This window comes from Mustela lutreola, chromosome 4 (genome assembly GCF_030435805.1).
Source record: "Mustela lutreola isolate mMusLut2 chromosome 4, mMusLut2.pri, whole genome shotgun sequence".
Classification (NCBI taxonomy): domain Eukaryota; kingdom Metazoa; phylum Chordata; class Mammalia; order Carnivora; family Mustelidae; genus Mustela; species Mustela lutreola.
In genome coordinates this window covers 47,352,240-47,374,851 of record NC_081293.1, presented here as the reverse complement: position 1 = coordinate 47,374,851, position 22,612 = coordinate 47,352,240, and the positions used below count along the sequence as shown (strand labels likewise).

At 44.7% G+C, this 22,612-nt stretch overlaps 1 protein-coding gene across 1 annotated transcript in view; it reads left to right on the top strand.

The window, feature by feature from the left end:
- Nucleotides 1-22,612, top strand: part of SH2D4B (SH2 domain containing 4B) — an 81,777-nt gene that overhangs the window by 12,778 nt on the left and 46,387 nt on the right. Inside the window, exons 3-4 of the mRNA XM_059172497.1 lie at nucleotides 8,806-9,037; nucleotides 10,021-10,168. Of these exons, the coding sequence (XP_059028480.1) occupies nucleotides 8,806-9,037; nucleotides 10,021-10,168 (380 nt within the window). The remainder of the gene's footprint in view (nucleotides 1-8,805; nucleotides 9,038-10,020; nucleotides 10,169-22,612) is intronic.

The following is a 22,612-nucleotide window of genomic DNA, read 5'->3' as shown; positions in this document are numbered from 1 at the left end:
TGCCTTTTCTTCTGGGGTTATTATTTTCTTATTAGTTTATAAGAATTCCTTGTATATTCCAGATAAATATTATTATTTTAAAATATTTTATTTATATATCTGAGAGAGTGAGAGCGTGAGGGAGCACAAGTAGGGGGTGGGACAGAGGGTGAGAAAGAATCTCAAGCAGACTCCCTGCTGAGCCCAGAGCGGAAACCAAGTCAGACACACCTAACTGGCGGAGCCACCCAGGAGTCCCTATTCCAGATCAATAGTTGTTGGCTTTTTTTTTTTTTTCCCCCAGTCAAGATTCTGTAAAAAAATTAAGCCCCAATATTCGAGCAGTGATTCTTGAAGGGTGGTCTCTGGATTCCTGGAGGCCTGAGACTCTCCACATCAACAAGGTTAAAACTGTTCTCACAATAATACTGAGGTGTTCTCTGATCTACTCACCATGTTTACACTCGTACTAATGATGCGAAACCAAGAGCAGGTGAATCTGCTAGTACCTTAGGAGCAGTAGTCATTGTATTTTTTCAGTCACACATCACTCCTGGATGAAACAGTAAGCCTGTTCATTTGATTGTATGACAAAATGGGAAGTATGTATAGAGCATTTCTGCTGCATATTTGAGGAGGATGGGCATCTGCAGGAAAAGCTCTGTGGGATTTCCTTTTCTTTTTTTTAAAGATTTTATTTATTTATTTGTCAGAGAGAGATCACAAGTAGGCAGAGAGGCAGGCAGAGAGAGAGGAGGAAGCAGGCTCCCTGCTGAGCAGAGAGCCCGATACAGGGCTCGATCCCAGGACCCTGGGATCATGACCTGATCCGAAGGCAGAGGCTTAACTCTCTGAGCTACCCAGGCGCCCCCACTGTGGGATTTCTTAAGTCACGTGCTGCGCTAGCCTCTTTATTCCTAGAATGCCATTTTTACTTGAAGGAAGACTGACAGACAAGCTAGGTCTTTTGTAAGACTTGGGTATTTGGAAGTGAATAAAGTGAATTTGTCACTTCAAGAAAAACAACCGATGGAATTTATGCCAATGATAAAATCCTAGCTTTTAAGAAAAAATTAGAATTTTGGGAAGACTTCTGTCACCAACAGTTTATTAAATTCCCAACACGTAGAGGCTTTTCTTATGAGATTCATTGTGATATTAACAAACATGGTTTTCTGATATTATAAAAATAAAATATGTGCACATTTGGAATATTTGCTTGACTCTGTGAACCAACATTTTCCAAAGGACCAATGGATAACTTTGGAAGATCAGGCATTAGTGCATAATTCATTTGAAGCACAGAATAAACTAATGAATTTTTATTTTATTTTGCGTTTTAAAATTTAAAATTTTTTATTTTGAAACAACTTTAGACTTGGGGAAGAGTTGCGAAGTGGCTCAGAGAATTCCCACATTGCCTTCACCCTGTTTCCCTGAATGGTAACATCTTGTGTTACCTTGGTCCACTGATCAAAACTAAGAAATTAACATGACCAATGAGTTCTAATATAACAAACTACAATAAATTCAGTGACATTTTTTTCAGGTTATATCACAACTAGCTTTTAAGAACTACCATTTGTTTGGGTTTCACTGTAGTATCAAAGAAGATTATCAATAAATATCTGAAAAATTATCCATGTTTTTCTTTTCTTCTCTTTTCTAACTATATATCTGTGAGAAGTAAAAAAAATTTTATATACTTCAACTAAAATTACATATTGCAACAGAGTGAATGTAGAAGCCACATGAGAATCCAGCTACTTTCTCTTAAGCTGAACATCAGATAGATTTGCAAATATATGGAACAAGGCCACTCTTCTGATTAAATATTTTTGTTCTAGAATATATAGCTATTTTTCATAAAAATGTCATATATGGTAATAAATAATGAATTTGCCGTTATTTTAAATAAGCATTAATTTTTTTCTGGTTTTAGTTTTGAATATAGTAGATATTAGTAGACATGGCTCAAATAAATAAAATCATTTGAGTTACTTGATATTTTTAAAGAATGTAAAAGGGTCCTGAGAGCAAATTACCTGAGAACAGCTTCCCTAAAGACCCATTGTATGTAACGGGTTAACTTTTCTATAATGCATCGAGGCCAGTACTATCTATGTACCATCTTTGGGAGAACTGAGAAAAATCGTCATTCAAATTACATTTTATAGAGCTTATCGGGTCTCACAGGAGCCCAGTAGGGAAAGCTTGTTGTAGACATTAATAAGTTAATAGATGTAAAATATGTTGAACCGTGATTAGCAGATAAGCCCTCTGTAGATGTGAGCTGTTATTATTGCTTTAATTAATTCCTGCAATCATTTGACAGTTATGTGTACTCAAATATCTTCTCTCTGCTGGTGGCCTGATTTTTAATTGTCTTTATGGTGTGCCTTTTTGTGTAGAAACTTTAAGTTTTAATCTGTGTTCAAATTTATCGACACTGTTTCTCATAGTTCATTCTTTTTACATCTCATAGAAGAAATTCTTCCCTTCCCCAAAGTTATAATGATGTGCTTTTATACTTCCCTCTAAAAATTTCCAAGTTTCCAAGCATTCCTTTTCACCAACTCATGAAACCACTCTTGTTAAGATAAGCATCCCATCATGGTGCCAAATTCAGTGGCTGGTCCTCTGTCTTCAATCTGTTGACCCTTTGACTCAGTCCATGTTTCCTTAATTCCTGAAATTCTTTCTCCCTTGGGCTTCAGGGATATAGCTTTTTTGGGGTTATTCTCCTGCTCATAATCTTCTTTGTCCTTGGCTTTTTCGGCGGTCTTCCTCCTAAGTGTTGAAGTGACCTGGACCTCCAACTTTGCACCTCTTCTCTCTTCTATCTGTCTTACGTTCTCTTCGTTCTCATCTTGTTTTGTGGCTTTAAATGTCTAAACACTGATGATTCCAAAAATGTACACCTTAATTCTAGCCTCTCCTCTCAACTCTGTTTCATTCAACTTCCTCTCAGATATCTAATAAGCATCTCAAACTTCATTTGACCCAAACAGAATCACTGATTTCTCCAAGTTGTTTCTTCCATGGTGCCAAACCCATTCATTCTGTTGTTTCAGCTTGGAATGTTGGACTTTTCTCGTTGTCTTTCTTTCACAATTCACATCCAGATTTTAGGAAATTTTGCTTTTTCCTTCAGCATATGTCCTAAACCTTAATCACGTTGCGCCTCCTCCCACTATGGTTGGGGCTGCGGCTTCTCCACCTTCCTTCCCACTCTCCTTCCTGCCCCCTTTGCAGCCACAGTGGCCTATGCTGTCCTTTGAGCTCACCAAGCACATCACCAGCCCCTCCCTCAGTAATGATCCTGTTCAGGCTCCTGCCTTGCCCATAGAGCCTTCGTTCCTGCTCACCCTCTAGGAGTCAGATTCCTAGTGACCCCTTGTTTGCTTCAGGACCAGGTGGAGTCTAAGGCTTCAGCGCTGCTCTCTTCTTCACTTTCCTGTTTCGTATAGATTCCCAATACAATTTCTTGTATTCCTATGCATTTTGTCTTGCCATTTTGTATCTATTATTGTTATGTGTTCGGAGAAGAGATGTACATCTTTACTGGGACATCCAAAAGAAAAGCTTTTATGCCTGTAATTTTTCTTGTGAGCTCACTATTATGTGTGCTTATATTTTTTGGCTACATTTCCCCTTTATGTAATATGTAATTGCAATTTTGATTTTTTCTAAGGCTCATAGGTTATCTAGGAGATACTTTCTTTTCTTTTTTATGTCCAAGAGAGAGAGAGTGAGAAAGTATTATCAGGGTGAGGGAGGGAAGAGAGACTCTTAAGAGAATCTTTAGCAGGCTCTAGGTTTAGCACAGAGCCTGATGCAGGGCCTGGTCCCATCACCCTGAGATCCTGACCTGAGCCGAAACCAAGAGGTGGTCCTTTTTTTTTTTTTTTTTTTTTTTTTTTAAGATTTTATTTATTTATTTGAGAGAGAAGGAAGAGATAAAGAGATAGTGAGAGAGAGCATGAGCCAGGTAGAGAGGGGGAAGCAGGCTCTTCACTGAGCAGGGAGCCCTATGGGGGGCTCCATCCCAGAACCCTGGGATTGTGACTTGAGCTAAAGATATTTAATCGACTGAGCCACCCAAGAGCCCACTAGAAGATATTTTCTTAATTACTAATTTATTAATGGCTTTTAAAAATGGTTATTTTTCTATAAATTTCCAATTTTTCCTGTTATTATTAGAGATTATGGCCTATAATTTTTTTATCATGATTGCAAGCTCAAGAGGAAAAACAAGTATAGTCTCAAAGCTTAAGGAATAAGGTTCTGTAATTGTTAAATAAAAATTTTTTCACAATATTATTCAAATCTTCAATATTATTAATTTTTAAAATCTGTGTGATCCACCAACCTCTGAATAAACACAGTAAAATTCCCCACCATATATACATTTTCAAATTCTCTTTGAATTGCTAGGAGTTTCTGTTTGATGCAATTTTCTGCTATGTTGTATCCAGTTTTATGACTTATATTTTCTTTGTGGAATGTATTTTTGTTGTCACACAATATTCTTCTTTGTCTTTTTTTTAACACATTTGTCCTTGCATTTGCTTTGCCCAATATTGCCACTCCTGCTTTCTTTTTGCTCAACTTTGCATGGTCTACTGTTGCCTAGCTCTTTACTTTTAACGTTTTCTTGTAAAAAAGAGTGTTTTAAAAAATATTTACTCATTTATTTTATTTTTTTAAAATTTTTATTTATTTATTTTTAAATATTTTATTTATTTATTTGGCAGACAGAGAGATCACAAGTAGGCAGAGAGGTAGGCAGAGAGAGGAGGAAGCAGGCTCCCTGCTGAGCAGAGAGCCTGATGTGGGGCTCGATCCCAGAAGCCTGGGATCATGACCTGAACCGAAGGCAGAGGCTTTATAACCAACTGAGCCACCCAGGCGCCCCTTACTTATTTATTTTAAAGAGAGAGCGAAAATGTACGTTCGAGAGCATGAAGGGGGCAGGCGGAGAGGCAGAGAGAGAAGCAGACTTCCTGCTGAGCCTGGAGTCTGATGTGGGACTCGATCCCAGGATCCTGAGATCATGACCCGAACTGAAATTAAGAGTCAGATGCTCAACCACTGAACCACCCAGATTCCCCCAAAAGTGTATGTTTTATTTAAATAAAACTGTTAGATTTTATTTTATTTATTTATTTTAAAGATCTATTTATTCATTTGAGAAGGGGAGTAGAGGGAGAGGGAGAGAGAATCCTAAGCAAACTCCCTGCTGAGCATAGAGCCCAATGCAGAGCTCGATCTCATGAGCCTGAGATTACAACCACGGGTCAGATGCTTAAACAACTATGTCATCCAGGTGCCCCTAGATTTTATTTTTTAATCCTATCTGACAGTCTCAGAATTTTAACGGAAGAATTAATTCTGTTCATGTTTTTGTGTTAGTGAATGTACTTAGGGTTTAGAGCTTTGGTGTTATTTTGTGTTATCTATATCCATTTGGGATGTGCTTGACCTGACATACTGGAATATCTGGCAAATAGTTGCTTAATTAAATCAACATTTCATGTTTATATTATCACATTTCATTTGATAATGGTACAACTGCATTCTTCAAAGTTTGTTATTTGTCTCAGATGGTGAGGCCTCTGGAGGTCCCTGCATGGCTAGTAGGAGCGTAGCTGCTCAGAAAAATCATCAAGGCCCTGCCTCCTTCTCTCTTTGCACTTCCTGGCCTTTAGCTATGGCTTTCTTCCTCATGGTGGCAAAAGTCTTCCGGCAATTCCTGGCTTCATGTCTTCAGTCCGGGGAGGAGGAAGGAGGAAATAAAAGAGGAGGAGTGAAGGGATTTTTCCTAAGGAGATTTCCCTTTTGGTTCAGAGGGGAAAGCCCTTTACTAGGAATTCTGCTTATATCTGCTTTGTCAGAAACCGGGGACATACAGTTCTCCTAGACTGATCCCTCGCTAATTCTACTTGCCCTTTGAGGCTGGCATAGAAACTTGCCTCTCTTGAAGCTGCAAGATTCCTACACACCCTGAGCAGATGTGGATTTTCTGATAAGGGAGGATGGCGCGGTTGGAGGGGCGGTGGCTGGGCAGTGACACTGTCTGCTCTAATGCTACATAGTGTTTGTTTCCTCTTGCCCTTCACAGATCTTTGCAAGACTGATAAACCTATTATCATTTATTCCCCCCCCCACTATTAATCTGGAAGTTTTAGAATGTTAATAGTGTTTTATCAGTCATAACTCAGCCTGTGGTTCTCTATGACAATGTTGCTTTTACCATGAAAAAGAGTAACAGTAGCCTCCTTATATTAGTCAGGGAGTTAATGCTGCTTTAGGCAATGGATAATCCCTGAAATTTCAGTGGATTAGTATAAAGAAGGTTTATTTCTTGATGTGGATTGGGTAGCTCTTCTGGGTCACTGGCTTTCAAACACTCATGGATCAGGCTGCTTTTTTCCTCGCAGTAGTGCCATCTTGGATGACATGGGGGGATGAGAGACGGTATTTGGAAAAGTCACACCAACCGCAACAGTCGCAGCCTGAAAGGGTACAGATCACCTCCTCTGACATCCACAGTCTAAAATTCATTCACATGGCCACATGGGATTGAAGGGGAGCTGAGGAAAGTAGTCACGTGGTGGACTCAGGGAGGAGAAACGTGCCAGACAGTATGGTGGTGGTCCCAGATTGTCATTCTGGTCCCGCCTACATTGCGTTCTCCTCTTCCATATAAATACACTCATCACCACCTTAAGGGGATACTCTCAAGTCCCAGGCAGTCACTGCATCCTGCCCGAAGTCCACCGTCTGCATGGGTTCTGCATTAATCTCTCTAATGTCTGGGGGTGGCTGAAAAGTCATGTCATCTAAACACCCTCCTCCTTTAGCACACAGTGTGCGGCGGTAGAGCGGAGTGAGAATGTACACCATGGAAAAGGGGAGAATGTGAGCCCTACTTGGTCACTAGCTGATAGCATTCCTGCAGTCCCCACAGGTCAGGCTGTGCCAGTTTTCTGCCCCGGCACTGAAGGGACAGACTTCAATAAGGGCAGGACTTGCCCTCGAGGAGCCGCCTCCCTGTTCTTTGCTCCCTGTGGCCTCATCTGAGGTGAGTGTTGAGGACCACGCCCTCTTTGGACCACTACTGTCTTTGAAACCTTCTTCCTGTCTATTCATTGAGGTTGGGTACCTAAGAGTGGTTGACGTCTTAACAATCAAAGGCTTTTTTCAGCCCAGACTCAAAAAACTTAGGAGGCTTCTGATCTGTTCGGTTCCATGTTCCTGTAACCACAGCTTTTCTAGACATTTTTTGCAAGTTGACTGCCATTCTCTGCCTCTAATCCCCTGTATCTCTCCTTTGAACCAAAGGGCATCTATCTATCCCAGGATTTTTGAAAAATATCACAAGAGATTGTACTCTTAAGGCACTTGTGTTAGCCTGACTCCTCTGACAAGCAGAGACAGGGATGGGGTTACACACACAAGAACTTTATTCAGGAAATACAAATGTCCTCATGGGAGAGAAGTGACAGAGTCCTGGAGGAGTGTGGGAGAGCCATTGTGTAGCAACACAAGCTTGACATTGAGTGAAAGAGGTGTGGAAGGCAGAGGTGTTCTAGGCAGGAGGGAGGGTGGTAGGAGGGGAGGGTTATTAGACAGTCATGCAGCCGGAGGGAGGTTTGTCAAGGGTCATTGACATTGCCCATCCGAAGTCTGCTGTTCTCCAGGAATGGGCCCACCATGGTCAGTCAAAGCCTGGGAGCCGCCTCTGGGAAGCATGGTGGCCGGCAAACACAGGCACGTAGGAACTGAAGAGCTTGCTCCCTTCAGCTCCCCTGCAGTTGGATGACCGTGGAGCACATTCTGGCCACCGCAGTGTTCTATGCCCTTGGTCATTTTCTTTACCTTAGAAGTTCTATTGGGCTCTGTCATGCAAACTTTAAGAAAATCCCCTCTCTTGTACTTTGGGCCCTAGAAGCAGGTGGTTTTTTCCAATCCTACAAAGTCCCAGATTGCTGTGTTCTCTCTATTCCCTTTCATTTTTACTTGCAAAGCACTCAGTTCTTTCTGAAACTCACTTCTTTCTCTTAACACCTTGCTGAACACAGCTGCTGGCCAGCAACATGCACCACTAATGTCCTGTTCGCCCATCTCTTGCCTCAGAGTGGCAGGTTTGGAAGGTGTGAGGGTCTGCCTTTCCAGTTACCCCGACTGCTGATTTTGTCAGATGTTTTGCTCTTGTGTTAACACGGACCCCTAGGCATTCCTTCTGTCTGCTGCGGAATTTCACCTCCTTGCTAAGGCAATGACACATAGTTGATATTTCTGTTCCTGCACCGTCAGGTTTTGGGGATCAATTTCCATTTTAGTCACGGTGATCAATGGAATCTGTTGCAACAGGTGAACGAAGCAATCTCAGTGGCTTAATAGGGCACCAGTTTATTTCTTGCTCATGTTACAGGTTGCTGTGGGTCAGAGGCCTAGGCTCTGTATCTTGCAACACTGTCTCCAATTCCTTATTTCCAGCCAGTGGACAGGAGGGAGGGAGAGAGAGAGAAGGCGTGGACAGACAGATGGACACACTCTCTCCTGCTGTTCTGTGTGCTGAAGATCTCCGAGGCGCTCAGCCGCCGACCCCAGTTCCAGCCTCGGGCACCTGCTTCAGCGGGTTGACTTGGCAGCTGTGTTGCTCCCTGGAGAGAGTGGGAAGGAGAGGTGGAAGTGGACCTGCACTCAGGCTGATCTCTCTCTGGGAGGCTTTTTGTAGATGACAATGTTGTGTAGAGACAATGTTGTGTAGAGACAACATTGTGTAGAAACAACATTGTGCACCATTGGCCAACCTAGCTCCTCCTGGACTGATTATAACTCAGACCTGTTTCTTCTTCCTTCCTTGTTCCTCCTTCCGCTGTGAGGCAGCAAGCGACAAGCACATCCAGTGGCTCCTGGGGGCGGATGGTGACGTCTGGGTCTGGATCATGGGAGAAGGTCCCGGGGACAAGCCCTATGAAGAGATCTCTGAGGAGCTGATTGCAGAGAGGGCGCGGTTGCAGGCCCAGAGGGAGGCGGAGGAGCTCTGGTGAGAGGTGTAGATGGGTGTTGGGTGGGGTCTGCACATGATGCCCAGGCTGGGTCCAAGCTGAAGGACCGTAGGCTGTGGGTGGAAGGGAGCAGGTCCCAGGCAGCAGGCTGACCCTGTTGAGCTCAGCTAAGATTAGGGAACCAAGGATCAGAGTCTTCATCAAGTAGATCTTGTAAGCTCAGATCCTGGCTCCCCCAGGGAGTAGTGAGCTGATCTGGGGTCTCGGTTTTCACATCTGTGTTGTGGGCCTAACACCCTTTCCATCTGGACGTAGTTTGGGTTCACTGAGATAATACAGATGGGACAGTAGAGGAACTGGATTCACCATTGTCATCAGCTTGTTCCTCTTCCTTTTAGCTGCATTTTGCACCCAATGTGGATAGTTGAGTCCCTGGTGAGATTTGGAGTCAGACTTCTTTCATAAACAACTTTTAACTTTTTTTTTGGTCCAAGTTGGAGAGCCATATGAAGTTGACTCCAACATTTCACCCCACAACTTTTAGTGACAGTATTTTAATTGTAAAATTGTAACAACAACTCAAACACCCACCGCCTAAGATAACTATGGTGAGCATTTAGGCAACACCTTGATAAATTGATTAATATAGATTCACAATGTTATTTAAGATTACTATATGGTATCCTATTACATGAAAAACCCAACTTGATCTTGTGGATGGACATTTAGGTTGTCCTTCAATTGTTATGTTCATCCTCCGATGAACCTCTTCTAGTTACACCTTTGTGATCTTAAGTGAGAAAAAGGATTTTGAGTACCTCCCCCTCGGCTTCCAGAACAATTCGGGTAATTTACACTACCCAACAGGACAGTGACTATTTCCCCACAACTTTGCCAGCATTGAGTTTTGGCATTCTGATAGACCAAGACATATTGCTCCTGGTTTTCATTTGAAGTCCTGTGGTTATGTGGTCCTTCAATTTCCTACCTGAGCTCCTACCTGCTGGTGTTCTCTTGCAAGGAGACAGAAAGAGGCAGAAATCACCAAGAAGTTTCGGGATGCTCTGGCCAATGAGAAAGCCCGGATCCTGGCGGAGAAGTGGAAAGTGGAGATGGAGGACCGGAAGGCTGCCAAAGTTCTGGAGGAACGCATCCGTGAGGAGTTCAAGGTGAGTGAGCAGGTGGAGCATCTGCGTGCGGCCACCAACGCCAGCTCCCAGGCTACTGGTGCCCATCTCTTGATCAGTACTGAGTGCTTTATGGGAACAGAAATCTTACATGTTTGAGCAGGGAGGAACGTAACTCCCCATTTGAGTCAATCCACTTCTCATTGGATAGATGAGGAAACTAAGTGTTAGACAGAGGACATCGTGTAGGAGGGGCTGGAAACAGGACCAGAACTCAGACCTTCTGTCTCATAACCCTAGGGGCTTGGAAAGGGACCCAGAAAGTGCTAAGTTTGTAGTCAGACCAAACTGGGATCCAGTTCTAATTCTCCTGGTTAGTCCTGTGTGACCTTGGAAAGCTTGCTGAACTTCTCTTAGCCTTTTTGGAGGATTCAAGGAGATGAAAAATGGACATTTTCCGGCCTTGGAGAGGGAGTTGTTGGGAACCTTGCATCTGTACTCCTTCTGGGAATGTTAGGACCTAGTAAAAGAGCTTTATTTACATTGTCCTCTGGTAAGAAACGTAGGTTAACTGAGAAAAAATTGTTTTTCTGGTTCCTATTTTACAATTTACTTTTTTTCTGTAGGAATAATAAATTGAGAGGGGGAGAAAACTGAGAAAATACATATAAGTGAAAAGAAGAAAATAAGAATCATGTCAAATCCCAACAATCATATTATTTTATGAAATGTATATTCATGGCAGGCAGGCGGAGAGAGAGGGGCAAGCAGGCTCCCTGCTGGGCAGAGAGCCTGGTGTGAGGCTCGATCCCAGGACCCTGAGACCATGACCTGAGCTGAAGGCTAAGGCTTAACCCACTGAGCCACCCAGGCGCCCCAAACATTTAAACATTTTAATAATACTTTTTCCTATAATGATTAGACAATGAGGGCAGTGGCCCCTCAAGATCATTTATGTTGCAAATTATTTTTCTCAGAGGATTTTTTTCTTTGAAAGAGAGAGAACAAGCAGGGGGAAGGGCAGAGAGAGAGAGAGAAAGAATCTTCAGCAGGCTCCACACCCAGGGCAGAGCCCCCGGGCGGGACTCCGTCTCACAACCCTGAGATCATGACCTGAACTGAAATCACGAGTCAGATCCTCAACAGACTGAGCCACCCAGGGGCCTCTCAGGATTGTTTTTTTCTTAATTTTGGTTGTAGTGCTTTCAGGTGTACAGAAGATTAAAATTTTTATTAGCCAACTACATCAAGGTTTAAAAAAAGATTTGTTTCATGCTAAGAAAGACCTGTGCTACTACAAGCTTGTACTCCTATTAATCGACATTGTTCTATTTATCGTTCGTGATTTTATTTCTCACTTCTTTTCCTTCCACATGGTCGGCAGATTGTGCCATCGTCGTTTACTATAGAATCTCTCCTCTCCTCTCTCATAGCACTTGCTGCCTCGATTCTTCTTACAGACCTTTGGATCTCTTCATGGATTTTTCTTCTTTGATCTTTTCCTGAGCCAGATTTGCTTATTTAATGACTATAGCATTTAAAATGAGTTTTGGGGCTCCTGGGTGGCTCAGTCGTTAAGCGTCTGCCTTCTGCTCAGGTCCTGATCCCAGGGTCCTGGGACTGAGCCCTGCATCCGGCTCCCTGCTCTGTGGGAAGCCTGCTTCTTCCTCTCCGCCTCCCCTTGCTTGTGTTCCCTCTCTCGCTGTGTCTCTGTCAAATAAATAAATAAATAAATAAATAAATAACATCTTTAAAAAAAGTAAATAAAATGAGTTTTAACAACTGCTAAGGTAAGAACCTATCATTGCTCTTCATTTTCAAGATGTCCTTGGCTGATTCAACCCATTTTTTTTTTTTTCTGCTCAAGATAAATTTGAATCCTTGCATCACTATCTTCCTCCCACAAACACACGCGTGCGCGCACACACACACACACACACACACCACACCACACAATGATTTTTAACTGGAATTACATCAGCCTTACAGATGTATTTGTGGAGGATGCACATTTTTTCCAATACTAAATCATTCAGTCTTGTTCAGGATATGGTATGGTCTCCCAGTTACTTAAAACCTCTTTTTGTCTTTGATAAAGTGATTTTGCTATCGTTTTTGTTTGTTTGTTTTTTAAACATCTGTAAATGCATGGGCCACCCAATCCCAAACATTCACGATAACTTATATGTAATGTTGTGCTTTCATCTTTTGGGCTTTGGTAAAATTTATTGTTTTACTTAAATGTCCCACATCTCTTTTCTTGTTAAACTGTAGGTTTAATATTTGTTACTGTGATTGTGAATAAGATTGTTCTTAAAACCTAGTGTAATTGCTGGTTACATATTTATATTGTTACTGATCTTATTTAATTTTCCCTTGAGGATTTTATACACACACACACACACACACACACACACACACACACAGGATTCTCTTGAGTTTTTAAGGGAAGCAATAGTTACTCTCCAAACCTTTTTTTTAAAGTAATTTCAAATTTGCAGCAAAACTGGAAAAAAAGTATTCGTAGAATTTCCACTGAAATTCACCAGTCATTAACATCTTGTCACATTTGTGTTGACTCTTTTCTCCCCTCCTCTAAATCTGCATCTATCTGTACACACACGGATATATACATACACATACACACAGATATATTTCTGTCGTGACTGCTACATTGTTTCGTTAAGCAATTTGAAAGGAAGCTGTAGATACTGTAGACTCTAGCCCAGGGCTTACCAAACTCTTTTTTGTAAAGATCCAGATAGTTAATATTCTAGGTTTTGTCAGCCACACTTTCTCTGTCACAACTACTCAATCAGACCATCATAGCACAAAAAGCAGCTGCAGACAATATGTGAGCAAATGGGTGTGGCTGTCTTTTAATAAGAATTTATTTTTTTTTTTAAATTTTAAAATTTATTTGACACAGAGACAGAGAAAGAGAGAGACTGAAAGTGCACATGAGTGCGGTGGAGAAGGGCAGGGGGAGAGGGAGAAGCAGAGGCTGGATCCCAGGAGCCCGGGATCTTGACCTGAGCCAAAGGCAGATGCTTTACCGAGTCACCCAGAAGCCCGCATAAGACTTTATTGTAAACAATAGACAGAGGGTAGATCTGGAGTTTGCTGACTCCTAGTCAAACTGTATGTACTTCATTGTGCATCTCCCATGACCGAGAACCTTTCCCTGTAGAGCCACAACAATCATTGTCCCACCTACTGAAATGAACGGTAATTCCATAATAGTATAAAAATCCACTCAATCCATAGTGGAGAGATGTTTAGTTTATAGGGTTGGATTTTGCATCCGATTATTTAAGCCTGCTGGAGAAGGCAAGCAATACTTTCTATGTACCTCTAAGAGCAAGCATCCCCTCTCCTAATCTCTGGCCTCCCTCTGCCCCAGAGATGAACTGAGTCCCAGAGGCTGGGAAGGTGGCTTTGTGGAGCTGGTGTTCTGGGGCTCAGTGCACAAGGAGATTACAGAGGGGTTGAATTCCCAGAGCTTTTCTGATTGATGATCTCCTTGAGAACCTCAGTGAGAGAGATGATAAATTCTGGGGTACTCCATGTCAGGGTTCATGGAGAGCTCAGAAAAGCTATGAGGTTTACCAAGGGACCCAAATGCAGGCTTTGGGTGTTATTTATAAGGAGGGCTATGGTAATGATATGTTTGTTTTGTTTTAAAAATTAATTTGCTACCTGTGAATGTTCAAACTTGAGTACTCATAGTGATCCTGATTTGGTGTGCCTGTATTTTGAGGAACCTCAGACATATGAGTAGCATCTGTGAGGTCCGGGTGGGGCTCCTCAGGGCAGTGTCTGCTAGGAACGTCAGCTCATGGACTTGGGGTGGGCAGGTCCAGGTTTATGGGCTGGGATATTCTCTGTAAATGGGCTGCCCTTGTAGTGTCATGAACTCTTCATCCCAGGCGCTGTCTTAGCATGGGCTGAAACAAGACCTGAGAAGTTTCTGTGGTGGACTAAATACAGCTGGTGGCAAATTCTTTGTTGCTTCTCTCTTTGAGATGTATTTCCCTTCCCTTGAGTCTGCTCTGGCCTTGTGACTAGCTTTGATCTGTAGGTTACAACCGGAATGACTCAGTGTAGCTTTTGAGGACAGGCTTTAGGAGATTGGCAGCTTCTGGCCCTCTTGCAATGCTCCCTTTTGGAAGCTGCCCCCTGAGAAACCCTACAGCCTTCGACTACTGCTCTGTAAGGAAACCCAGGCAAGCCAGGCAGAGAGAAGGGGGCTGTGTGGGGGACACCAAGGCACCAGACACATGAGTGAAATCTTGGTTCTTCTGGTGAATGACCCTAATTAACTGATTGACCTCAGATGTAACCATGTGGAGCAGAAGGGCCCCCAAGCTCTGGCCGAATTATTAACCTACAGAACCACAAGCAAGCATAATGGTTGTTGTTTTAAGACTTTATGCTTTCCGGGAGTTTGTTGCCTGGTAATAGATAACGGTAGTAGGTAATGGGAACATCTCTGTCAAAGGTATTTATGCATTGAACTAGAGATTGGCTCAGATAATTTTCATTGTGTCTTTCAACATCAAGATTCTAGCCAGATGTGAGTCTTGCATGCGGGGAGGCACGAACAAAGTTCATTTAATTTCATACATTTTTTCCCCCCTTTCCCTGAAAACCTAAGTGCAGGTTGTTGGGGGGTGGTGGTGGTGGAATAGTCATGAACTCCTTCCTCTCTACAAGCTTACAGGGTTCTGGGGGGAGAGAGAGAGAGAGACAACTCTGTGAGTCCCCTGAGCCCCCAGCACACCTGGGGGACTACAGCAGGGTCCCCCTGAAGGAGGCTGGGTGTGAGCAGAGCTGGAAATAGACAGGAGATCCGTGGAATGGTGACTGGTCTGGTGGGGCGAGGGAAAAGAGCATGTGTTGGGGGAAGCCAGACAGGAACCTGGCAAGGTAGGCTGTGGGGCCCTTGGATGCTACGATCAAGGGGCAGATGGTTGTCTGTGGGCAGAGCAGCACTGTGAGGCTCTCGATACAGAGGGACATGGTTCAAGCCACCTCTATGGGAATGACTGTCTGGTGGCCCCAGTGTGATACCGGTGAGGAAGGCATGGGGGGAGGTAGGGGCCAGTGAGGGGACTGTTGCAGTCATCACAGTGGTCACCGAGGAGTCTGACAATGGCGAGATTCAGGGGGATGGACACAGAGAAACAGTGGAGGCGAAATCAGTAGGGCTTGCATCAATTAGATGCTGGGATGAGGGGGCAGAAGAGCAAAGGCACCTGAACTCAGGCTGAGGAGTAGGGACGGGGGGCTACCCTGGTGCGGAGGTGAGCTGGGAAGAGGCTTGGAGGGCAGAGAATGTGCTAGCTGGGTCCAGGGGGTTTGTGTTTTGTGCCACTAGAAGCAGATATTGGGGTGGAGGCTGGAGGAGATGGGGAAGCTGGACAGGAGGGCGGCTGGTGGAGGGGGCATGGGTTGCCTGTGTCCAGGATGCCTGCAGATTCTGTGAATTCTCCCGGTCCTAGGAAAGATAAGAGTGAGAATTCCTTTGAGGAAATGGTGGGGGGGGGAGGGGAATTCCAGAACCCTTTGTAAGGTTAAAGAGGGAACTTCAAAATAGAAGATACAGACAGTTGGAAACCTGTTTTTAAAAACCATTCTGTTGTGTCTGGTGCCTTTTGAATGCAATTTACATGCGTTTAAAGTGTTCCTGTAGAAAGAAAGGGGATCCTGAGGCCAGATAGAATTTGCATATTTTCTGTGCTTTCTTAACTCTTCAGACTGCTTTTGACTGCTTCTGCCTTCCCTTCAGACCACAGAACACTGACGATAAGGCTCCAGCTCTCTCCCTCTGCCTTAGTCTCCTGCCCTTCCCCAGGGCGGCTGATAAAGAACACACACTGTTGACGCAATGACGTTGTCCTCTGATTTTGCACCGTTTCCTATTCAAGGCCACTCATTCTCTTTTTGTTTTTTCCTCTGTTAAGGCTGGAGTTCCTCTTAGCCCTTCATGACATTTTGTACAACAATAGAAACAATCCCCACCTAGTTTCCAACCGGATTATCAGTGGTGGGGACACGTTGCACTTTTCAGTTTTCTCTTGAATGAATGGGAGGCTTGATCTCGGTTTCTCCTGGATGAGGCTGGCATCAGCAAGACAACTTACCCTTCCACTCTCAACGGTCACCAGAAACCCTGTGTTACCCTCTTTTTGTTTTTAGGTCGTTCACTCCTCTGGTCAGTGTTACGGAGTTCCTCCTCTCTGCTGGATCCTGCGCGGGGGGCTGTCGGTCGGAGAATGACAGACACAGGCTTGACCCTGCCTTCTTGGGTACATCATCTCGAAAAGCGAGATGGTATTATTTGGGCCAGAGGAGCAAGTGAAGGGGCTCGGGACAGCCCTTCTGCCTCCAGAATGTGCCACTTAGACCGGCGGGCTAATTCGAGCTGAAGGCAGTTGAGACCCGGAGAGATCAAGGACACTATTGCCCCACCCTCTAACTATATAGAAGAATCTAAATGGGGGATCTTTTCCAGAATGGGGGTTATTAAGAGTGATACATTTGATCCGAGTTACCCAGCTGTATGGCCCGACAATATCTAATTCCCAAACACCTGCTCTTCTCCTTGGTGCCCTGTGAATTGCGTACCTTTCTTTTGAAATCCCAGACCCCTACCCCCCATCTCCGAAGCTCAGGATGACACATAGCCTCCCTTTTGCCTGACGGTCTTCCATATGTTTTCCTCGTATGTACCCTATGACGTCTGATTTCCTCCTGTGAATCTGACTCCCGTGCATCTGATTCTTGGTCCAGCTAGAAGGACCCTTGAAGGGGACAGGGATTCTTGCTCCCTAGCACAACACAAATGACTGTGCCTTCCAGAAAAGCATCTGTCTCTGTGACAGTTTCCGCAGGGATGAGGCATGGGCTCCCACAGTGCATTCTTAAGACGTCTCTGGTGCAAAAAGGTGGTTTATTAGAGCACGGGGATAGGACCCGTGGGCAGGCAGAGATGCGGCTGCCCCGGGTTGTGAGGGTAGGCATGTTATATACCCTGCTGTTGGGGGAAGGTGAGGGGAAGGGAGGTGTCAGTGGAGTTTTCATATGCTAAAGAGGGCCTACAAGGTGCCAGGATGTTCCAGGCCTGCCAGAGGCCTTGCCCTTGCTGCTGGATCAATGTTGTCTTCAGACCAGCCATTAACAGTAAGATACTTGGGAGACTTTTTGGTGGGGTGTCACAATCCTGCTATCAATCGTCTTTGTTAGTGAGATTTAGGACATTTGTAAGCCAAGGGAGACTCCTGTCTAGCAGGATTGTGAGCTCTGCAAGTTAACTATTTGCTTATTGTTCATGGCAGTCAGGGCTGCCTGAGGGATGCTACACATATGGAGGGGAAAGGGTGAAGAGGGGGTGCAAGGCGCCAGCTTTTGCTTTGTCCTCAGCCAGCCTCCTGCTCCCTCATCAGCTTATCAGGAGAAGGTGGATTGAATAAGGCGGCTGGCTCCCAGGGCTTTGGGCCTGCCAAAAAAGGGCATCGATTCCTGAGGTAGGAGAAGGGAGTGTTTGCCGATCTGCCGCATGGCCTCGTTGGCCTGTGGTGACCACACTTAAAGACGGACTTTTCATCAGGGCTCGCAGAGGAGCCAGAAGATTCTGAGAGGACCACAGCACAAGTTTTTCCAGGCAATTTCAGCTGTGAGGGGTGAGGCATTTCAGCAAGCCCCGGAGGGAAAGATGCAATGCTCTTTATCTGTAGCTGCAAAATGTTTTCTTTTGTTGTCCCCAGCCCAGTGAGCAGCTTGTTTTTGTCACAGTAAGTGGCTGGTTATTTTCCTCAGAGATGGAGGAAGTGGCAGACTCCTGGCTCCCAGTGTGCTGTTCACTCTTGGGCAAAGAGGATTGAGTGAACAGTGTGATTCTGCCATTTATTGATTTATTTATTTGTAGGTAGTCCACCCCCCCCATCCAACTTTACTGAGCTACAATTTCCAAATAAAAATTGTAAATATTGAAGATGTACAATGTTTTAGTATATGTAGACATGGCTAAATGTTGACCATAATCAAGATAATGAACACATCTGTCACCTTACCTAGTGACCTTATTTGTGTGTGGCAGGAACACTAAAGATCCATTCTTTTAGCAAATTTCGAGTATACAGTACAATATTAACTACAGGCACCATGCAGAAAATCCAGAATGGGGGTGCCTGGGTGGCTCAGTGGGTTAAAGCTTCTGCCTTTGGCTCAGGTCATGATCCGAAGGTCCTGGGATCGAGCCCTGCATCGGGCTCTCTGCTCCACAGGGAACCTGCTTCCTCCTCTCTCTCTGTCTGCCTCTCTGCCTACTTGTGATCTCTATCGTCAAATAAATAAATAAAATCTTAAAAAAAAGAAAATCTGGAATGTATTCATCCTGCATAACTGTAACTTTGTATCTGTTTGCCAAACACAAACCAAGTGTCTGCTGACCAATGGATAAATACACTGTGGTGTGTGTACATTATATGTGTGTGTGTGTATACATATATATATTGTAATGTATAAATTATGATGTATGTATATATTATGCATAATATATACATATATATGTATATATATGTATATATATATATATATATATAAATAAAATGAATGCTATTCAGTCTTAATGAAGAAGGACACCATGCCATTTTTGACAACACGGATGAACTTGGAGAGCATTATGCCAAGTGTTAGTCATGTTAGTCATGACCCTTCTCTGGGGTGGCGTCTACCATCCTGTGACGGGCTGAACCGCGTCACCCACAAATTTCTATGTTAAAGACCTAGCCTCCACCATCTCAGAATCTAAGTGTATGTGCAAGTAAGGGCTTTAGAAATGTCATAAGTTAAGAAGAGGTCTTCAGGGTGGGCCCAGATTCAGCATGACTGGTGTCCTTAGAAGAAAAGGAAATTCGGACACAGACGTGTATATACACAGAGGACGGGATATGTGAGACACGGGGAGAGAGGAAGGTCCATCTACAAAGCAAAGAGAGAAGCCTCAGAAGAAACCCACCCTGCCTCTATAGTTAGGGCCTCTGTAGCTCATACATGTGTGTGGTTTCAGCCTCCTGGTCTGTGGCAGCCTGAGCAAGCCAGTATACTCCTCCTCTGTACCAGAAAGCAGGACCGGAGGTTGAAGTCCCTCTGACTCTGACAGGCCTTGGCTGATGGTATTTTCCCCGAGACCTGCTCCTTCCCGGAAGACCCGCCCTGGGCAGGTGCGAGATCTGGAGTCAGGGTAGACACTGTCTTGGATGGTGCCCCATGTATTGGGTGATGTGACAACCTGGGTCAGAGATGAGGGAGCTGAGGGGGACGCAGCGGGCATGGGAAACCCGCTGCATACACTGCGGTGCTGTGCCAGGATGGGGCGAGTTTTTGCTCTGTTGAGATGCTGGTGATTGCTGAAGGTGAGCTTTTTTTCAGGGCTTCAAGCTGAAACTTCTACTTTGGAGTCACATGGACTTTGGTTCCAATTTTGCATGTGTCACCAACTCTCAGCTCTAGCATTTTCCATCTGAGCCCATGTCCCTCTTGACTCCACATTCCCTTCCACCTGCTGCTCCTTATCTCTGCTCCTATCTTCAGAAGATGTCCCCAGAGGCCTGTCTGCGGTCATTTCCACTCCCTCCCCCACCCCTCCTGGTTGGCTGCCCCTCCACCCCTCTGGGTAGTCTCTCTTCACATCCTGAGGCCATGACCTTGTCCCTTGTTGCTTCTCTGTCCTTAACTTCTGTGATGTCTTGGGGCCTGCAGCTCAGTTTACCACTCCCTTTTACTTGAAACGGCCTCTTTCTTGGCTTCCCCAGTGGACACCACCCCTTCTGGGTTTTTAGCTTATCTGTTGACCTTCTTTCTCCGCCTCCTTTCCTGGCTCCGGCTCTTCTTCTCAACTTTTAAATGATGGAGTGGCCTAAGACACTCGGGTTGTTCTCTCGCTCTTTTGTTGTTATTGTTGAAGTGTAACTGACATATGGCCTTATATGCATTTCAGGTGTGCAATGTAGTGGCTCGACGATTCTCTGTACTATGCCATGCTCACCATGGTGAGTGCAGTCACCCACCATCTGTCCCCCTACAACATTATTATGGTTTTATTGACTATATTCCCGTACCTTATTTCTGGTGGTTTTCTCTGGCTCTGCATTCTTTCTCTCAGTGATAGCATTAGGTCCCGTGGCTGAGAAACATCATCCCCATACAGATGACTTCTGAGCCGTATTTTCAGCTGAACTTGCCCTTCAGCCCCAAGCTCACGCATCCTGGTGCTAATGGCAGGCCTCAGGGATGTCAGATGGCATCTCGAACTCATCCAATATAGAGCTCTGACTTTTCTTTTTCCAACCACAGTGGGTGATTCTGTACTCAAACATGCCAAGCCCATTTACAACGCCGGGCCCATCTTGCTTGTGGTTTTCTCTGTGTGGAAATTTCTTCTCCCCGATACTCACTTATTGGCATTCTTCCTTACTGGTCAGTGGTCAGATCACATTGTCCCTTCTGAGAAGACTTCTGGTCACCCAGCCTAAAGTGGCCTTCTAAGTCCTCTCTGTCCTTTCCCTGTTTTAATTCTGTGCACACTGGTTATTATTTTCTGGTATTTCCTGATGATTATTTGTCTGGTGTGTTTCACCCCTGGAAAGGCAAGCACCAGGTGGGGCCTGCGTGTGTCTTGGCCACTGCTGTGTCCCCAGAGCCCAACACAGGCCTGATCCTGGAAATATTTAGTGACTGACCACGTGAAGCCGTTCACCTTCTCTTGTCCTCATGCCCAGCTCTTGAGAGCGACTCATTAGGAAGTGGGAATTTTGCCTATTCTTTGGGACTAAAAAATTGATTGTTGAATTAGAAGAAAATCCTTAATCTATACTGTTTTGGAAGAAACAACAACAACAAAAACCACGTTGTCTTTTTTGCTAAATGAAGGATTAAAAACTCAGTTACCTCCTCCCCACCGGATTCTTGTTGATCCATTTAAATAGTAGCAAAGGACTGAAAAAGTTCCAAGCACCAGGAGAGAGAAAACGAGAAGCAGGAGCAGATGAGAAAATGTCTGCCAAGGTGTGGAGGTTGGAAGGCAGAATGGTGAGGGGTTCAAGTGCGGTGCCTGCAGGAAGGGGGCAGAGGGGAGCTGGCTTAGTCTGGGTCCCCATGGGCTTGGGACCTGGGGGCACCAGGGACTGTGAAGCAGAGAGCTCAGGTTGGCGACCAGTTTCTCCGTGGAATGGCTGGACCCTCATGTTGCCACTTTTACCCATTTCTCCCAGGCTACAGGATCCTTCTCTCTGAACAGAAAGAGATGGGGAGTGGGCAGAGGCTCAGAGCTCAGTGTGTCAGGCCAAGTGGAGAGAGCAGGCAAGGGGTAGATGGAAAACAGGAGGATTAAGCAAAGATCTTTGTTTTAGCAGTGAGTAGCCAGAGCAGTGGGATCTGCAGCTTGGGTTGTCTCTGGGATGCACAGGGCCAGCAAGTATTTTTGCATGGTGTCCTTGTTTAGCATGAACTAGCCATTTGAGCCACATGAAATCAGGATGTTAGGTCTTTTCTGGTCACCCAATCTCATGCAATGCTGAGATAAAAATATGCTACGGCTGGCGGGGTTTATTGGCTTGCTACGCCACGCCCCTGGAACTGTGGACAGGCCACTGGACTCCAGGATGATTCCTTAAATAGGAATCCTGGAGCTCCCGGGGGCATGTGGTTAATCCCTTTCATGAAGGAGAGGGTCAGAGAGCACCCAAGGAGGAGAAACAAGAGTCTAGGACTCATGCGGGAAGTGGTCTGGCCTTCGGGTAGCTTACCTGGTGACCACTGCCATTCCTGCCAATCCCAGGGGGACTTTCTGGGGTCCCCTCCTGGGAGACACCTATGGGGGATGCTTACAAAGAAAGCATTTCAAAGCATGGTGTTCCTATGTAATGTGGGGCACAAGCTAGGGGTTCCTGCCTGCTGCCTGCCTTCCCCACAGACTTCGGAATGCTGGTGCTCAGACTCCACTGAAGGAGGAGAGAGGAGAAGAGATGGAATTATCTCAGACAAAGGACCGGAGTACTGAGTATTTGCCTCAGTGAAATGGCTGATTCCTCATCTAGTCATCCTGGAGTGAAGCCCACCTCCCATGGAAGTCCTGTCTACACACTCTGAGTCTCTCATTCAGATAGTTATTTTCTGCTTGAATATGGACCTCCAGAAAACATCAGACATTGGAAGAAGGCCTCCAACACCAATGACAGGCAACACATATAACATGCTTTAAAGGGAAGGGAAAAGCCCAAAACAGAGGAAATAGATGTAAATCAGAATAAGGGGTGGGGGGAGAAAGCTCTAAAATCCTCAGAGATGGAACATGACACTCTTGAAAGCAGGACAGGGGGAATGAAGCAAAAAGGAGCAAGCAAAGAAGAAGAAGGAAGGCTTGGGAATCATTAATGCGATGCTGCAATGAAAAATGTAATCGTAGGTTTAGACAATAAAATC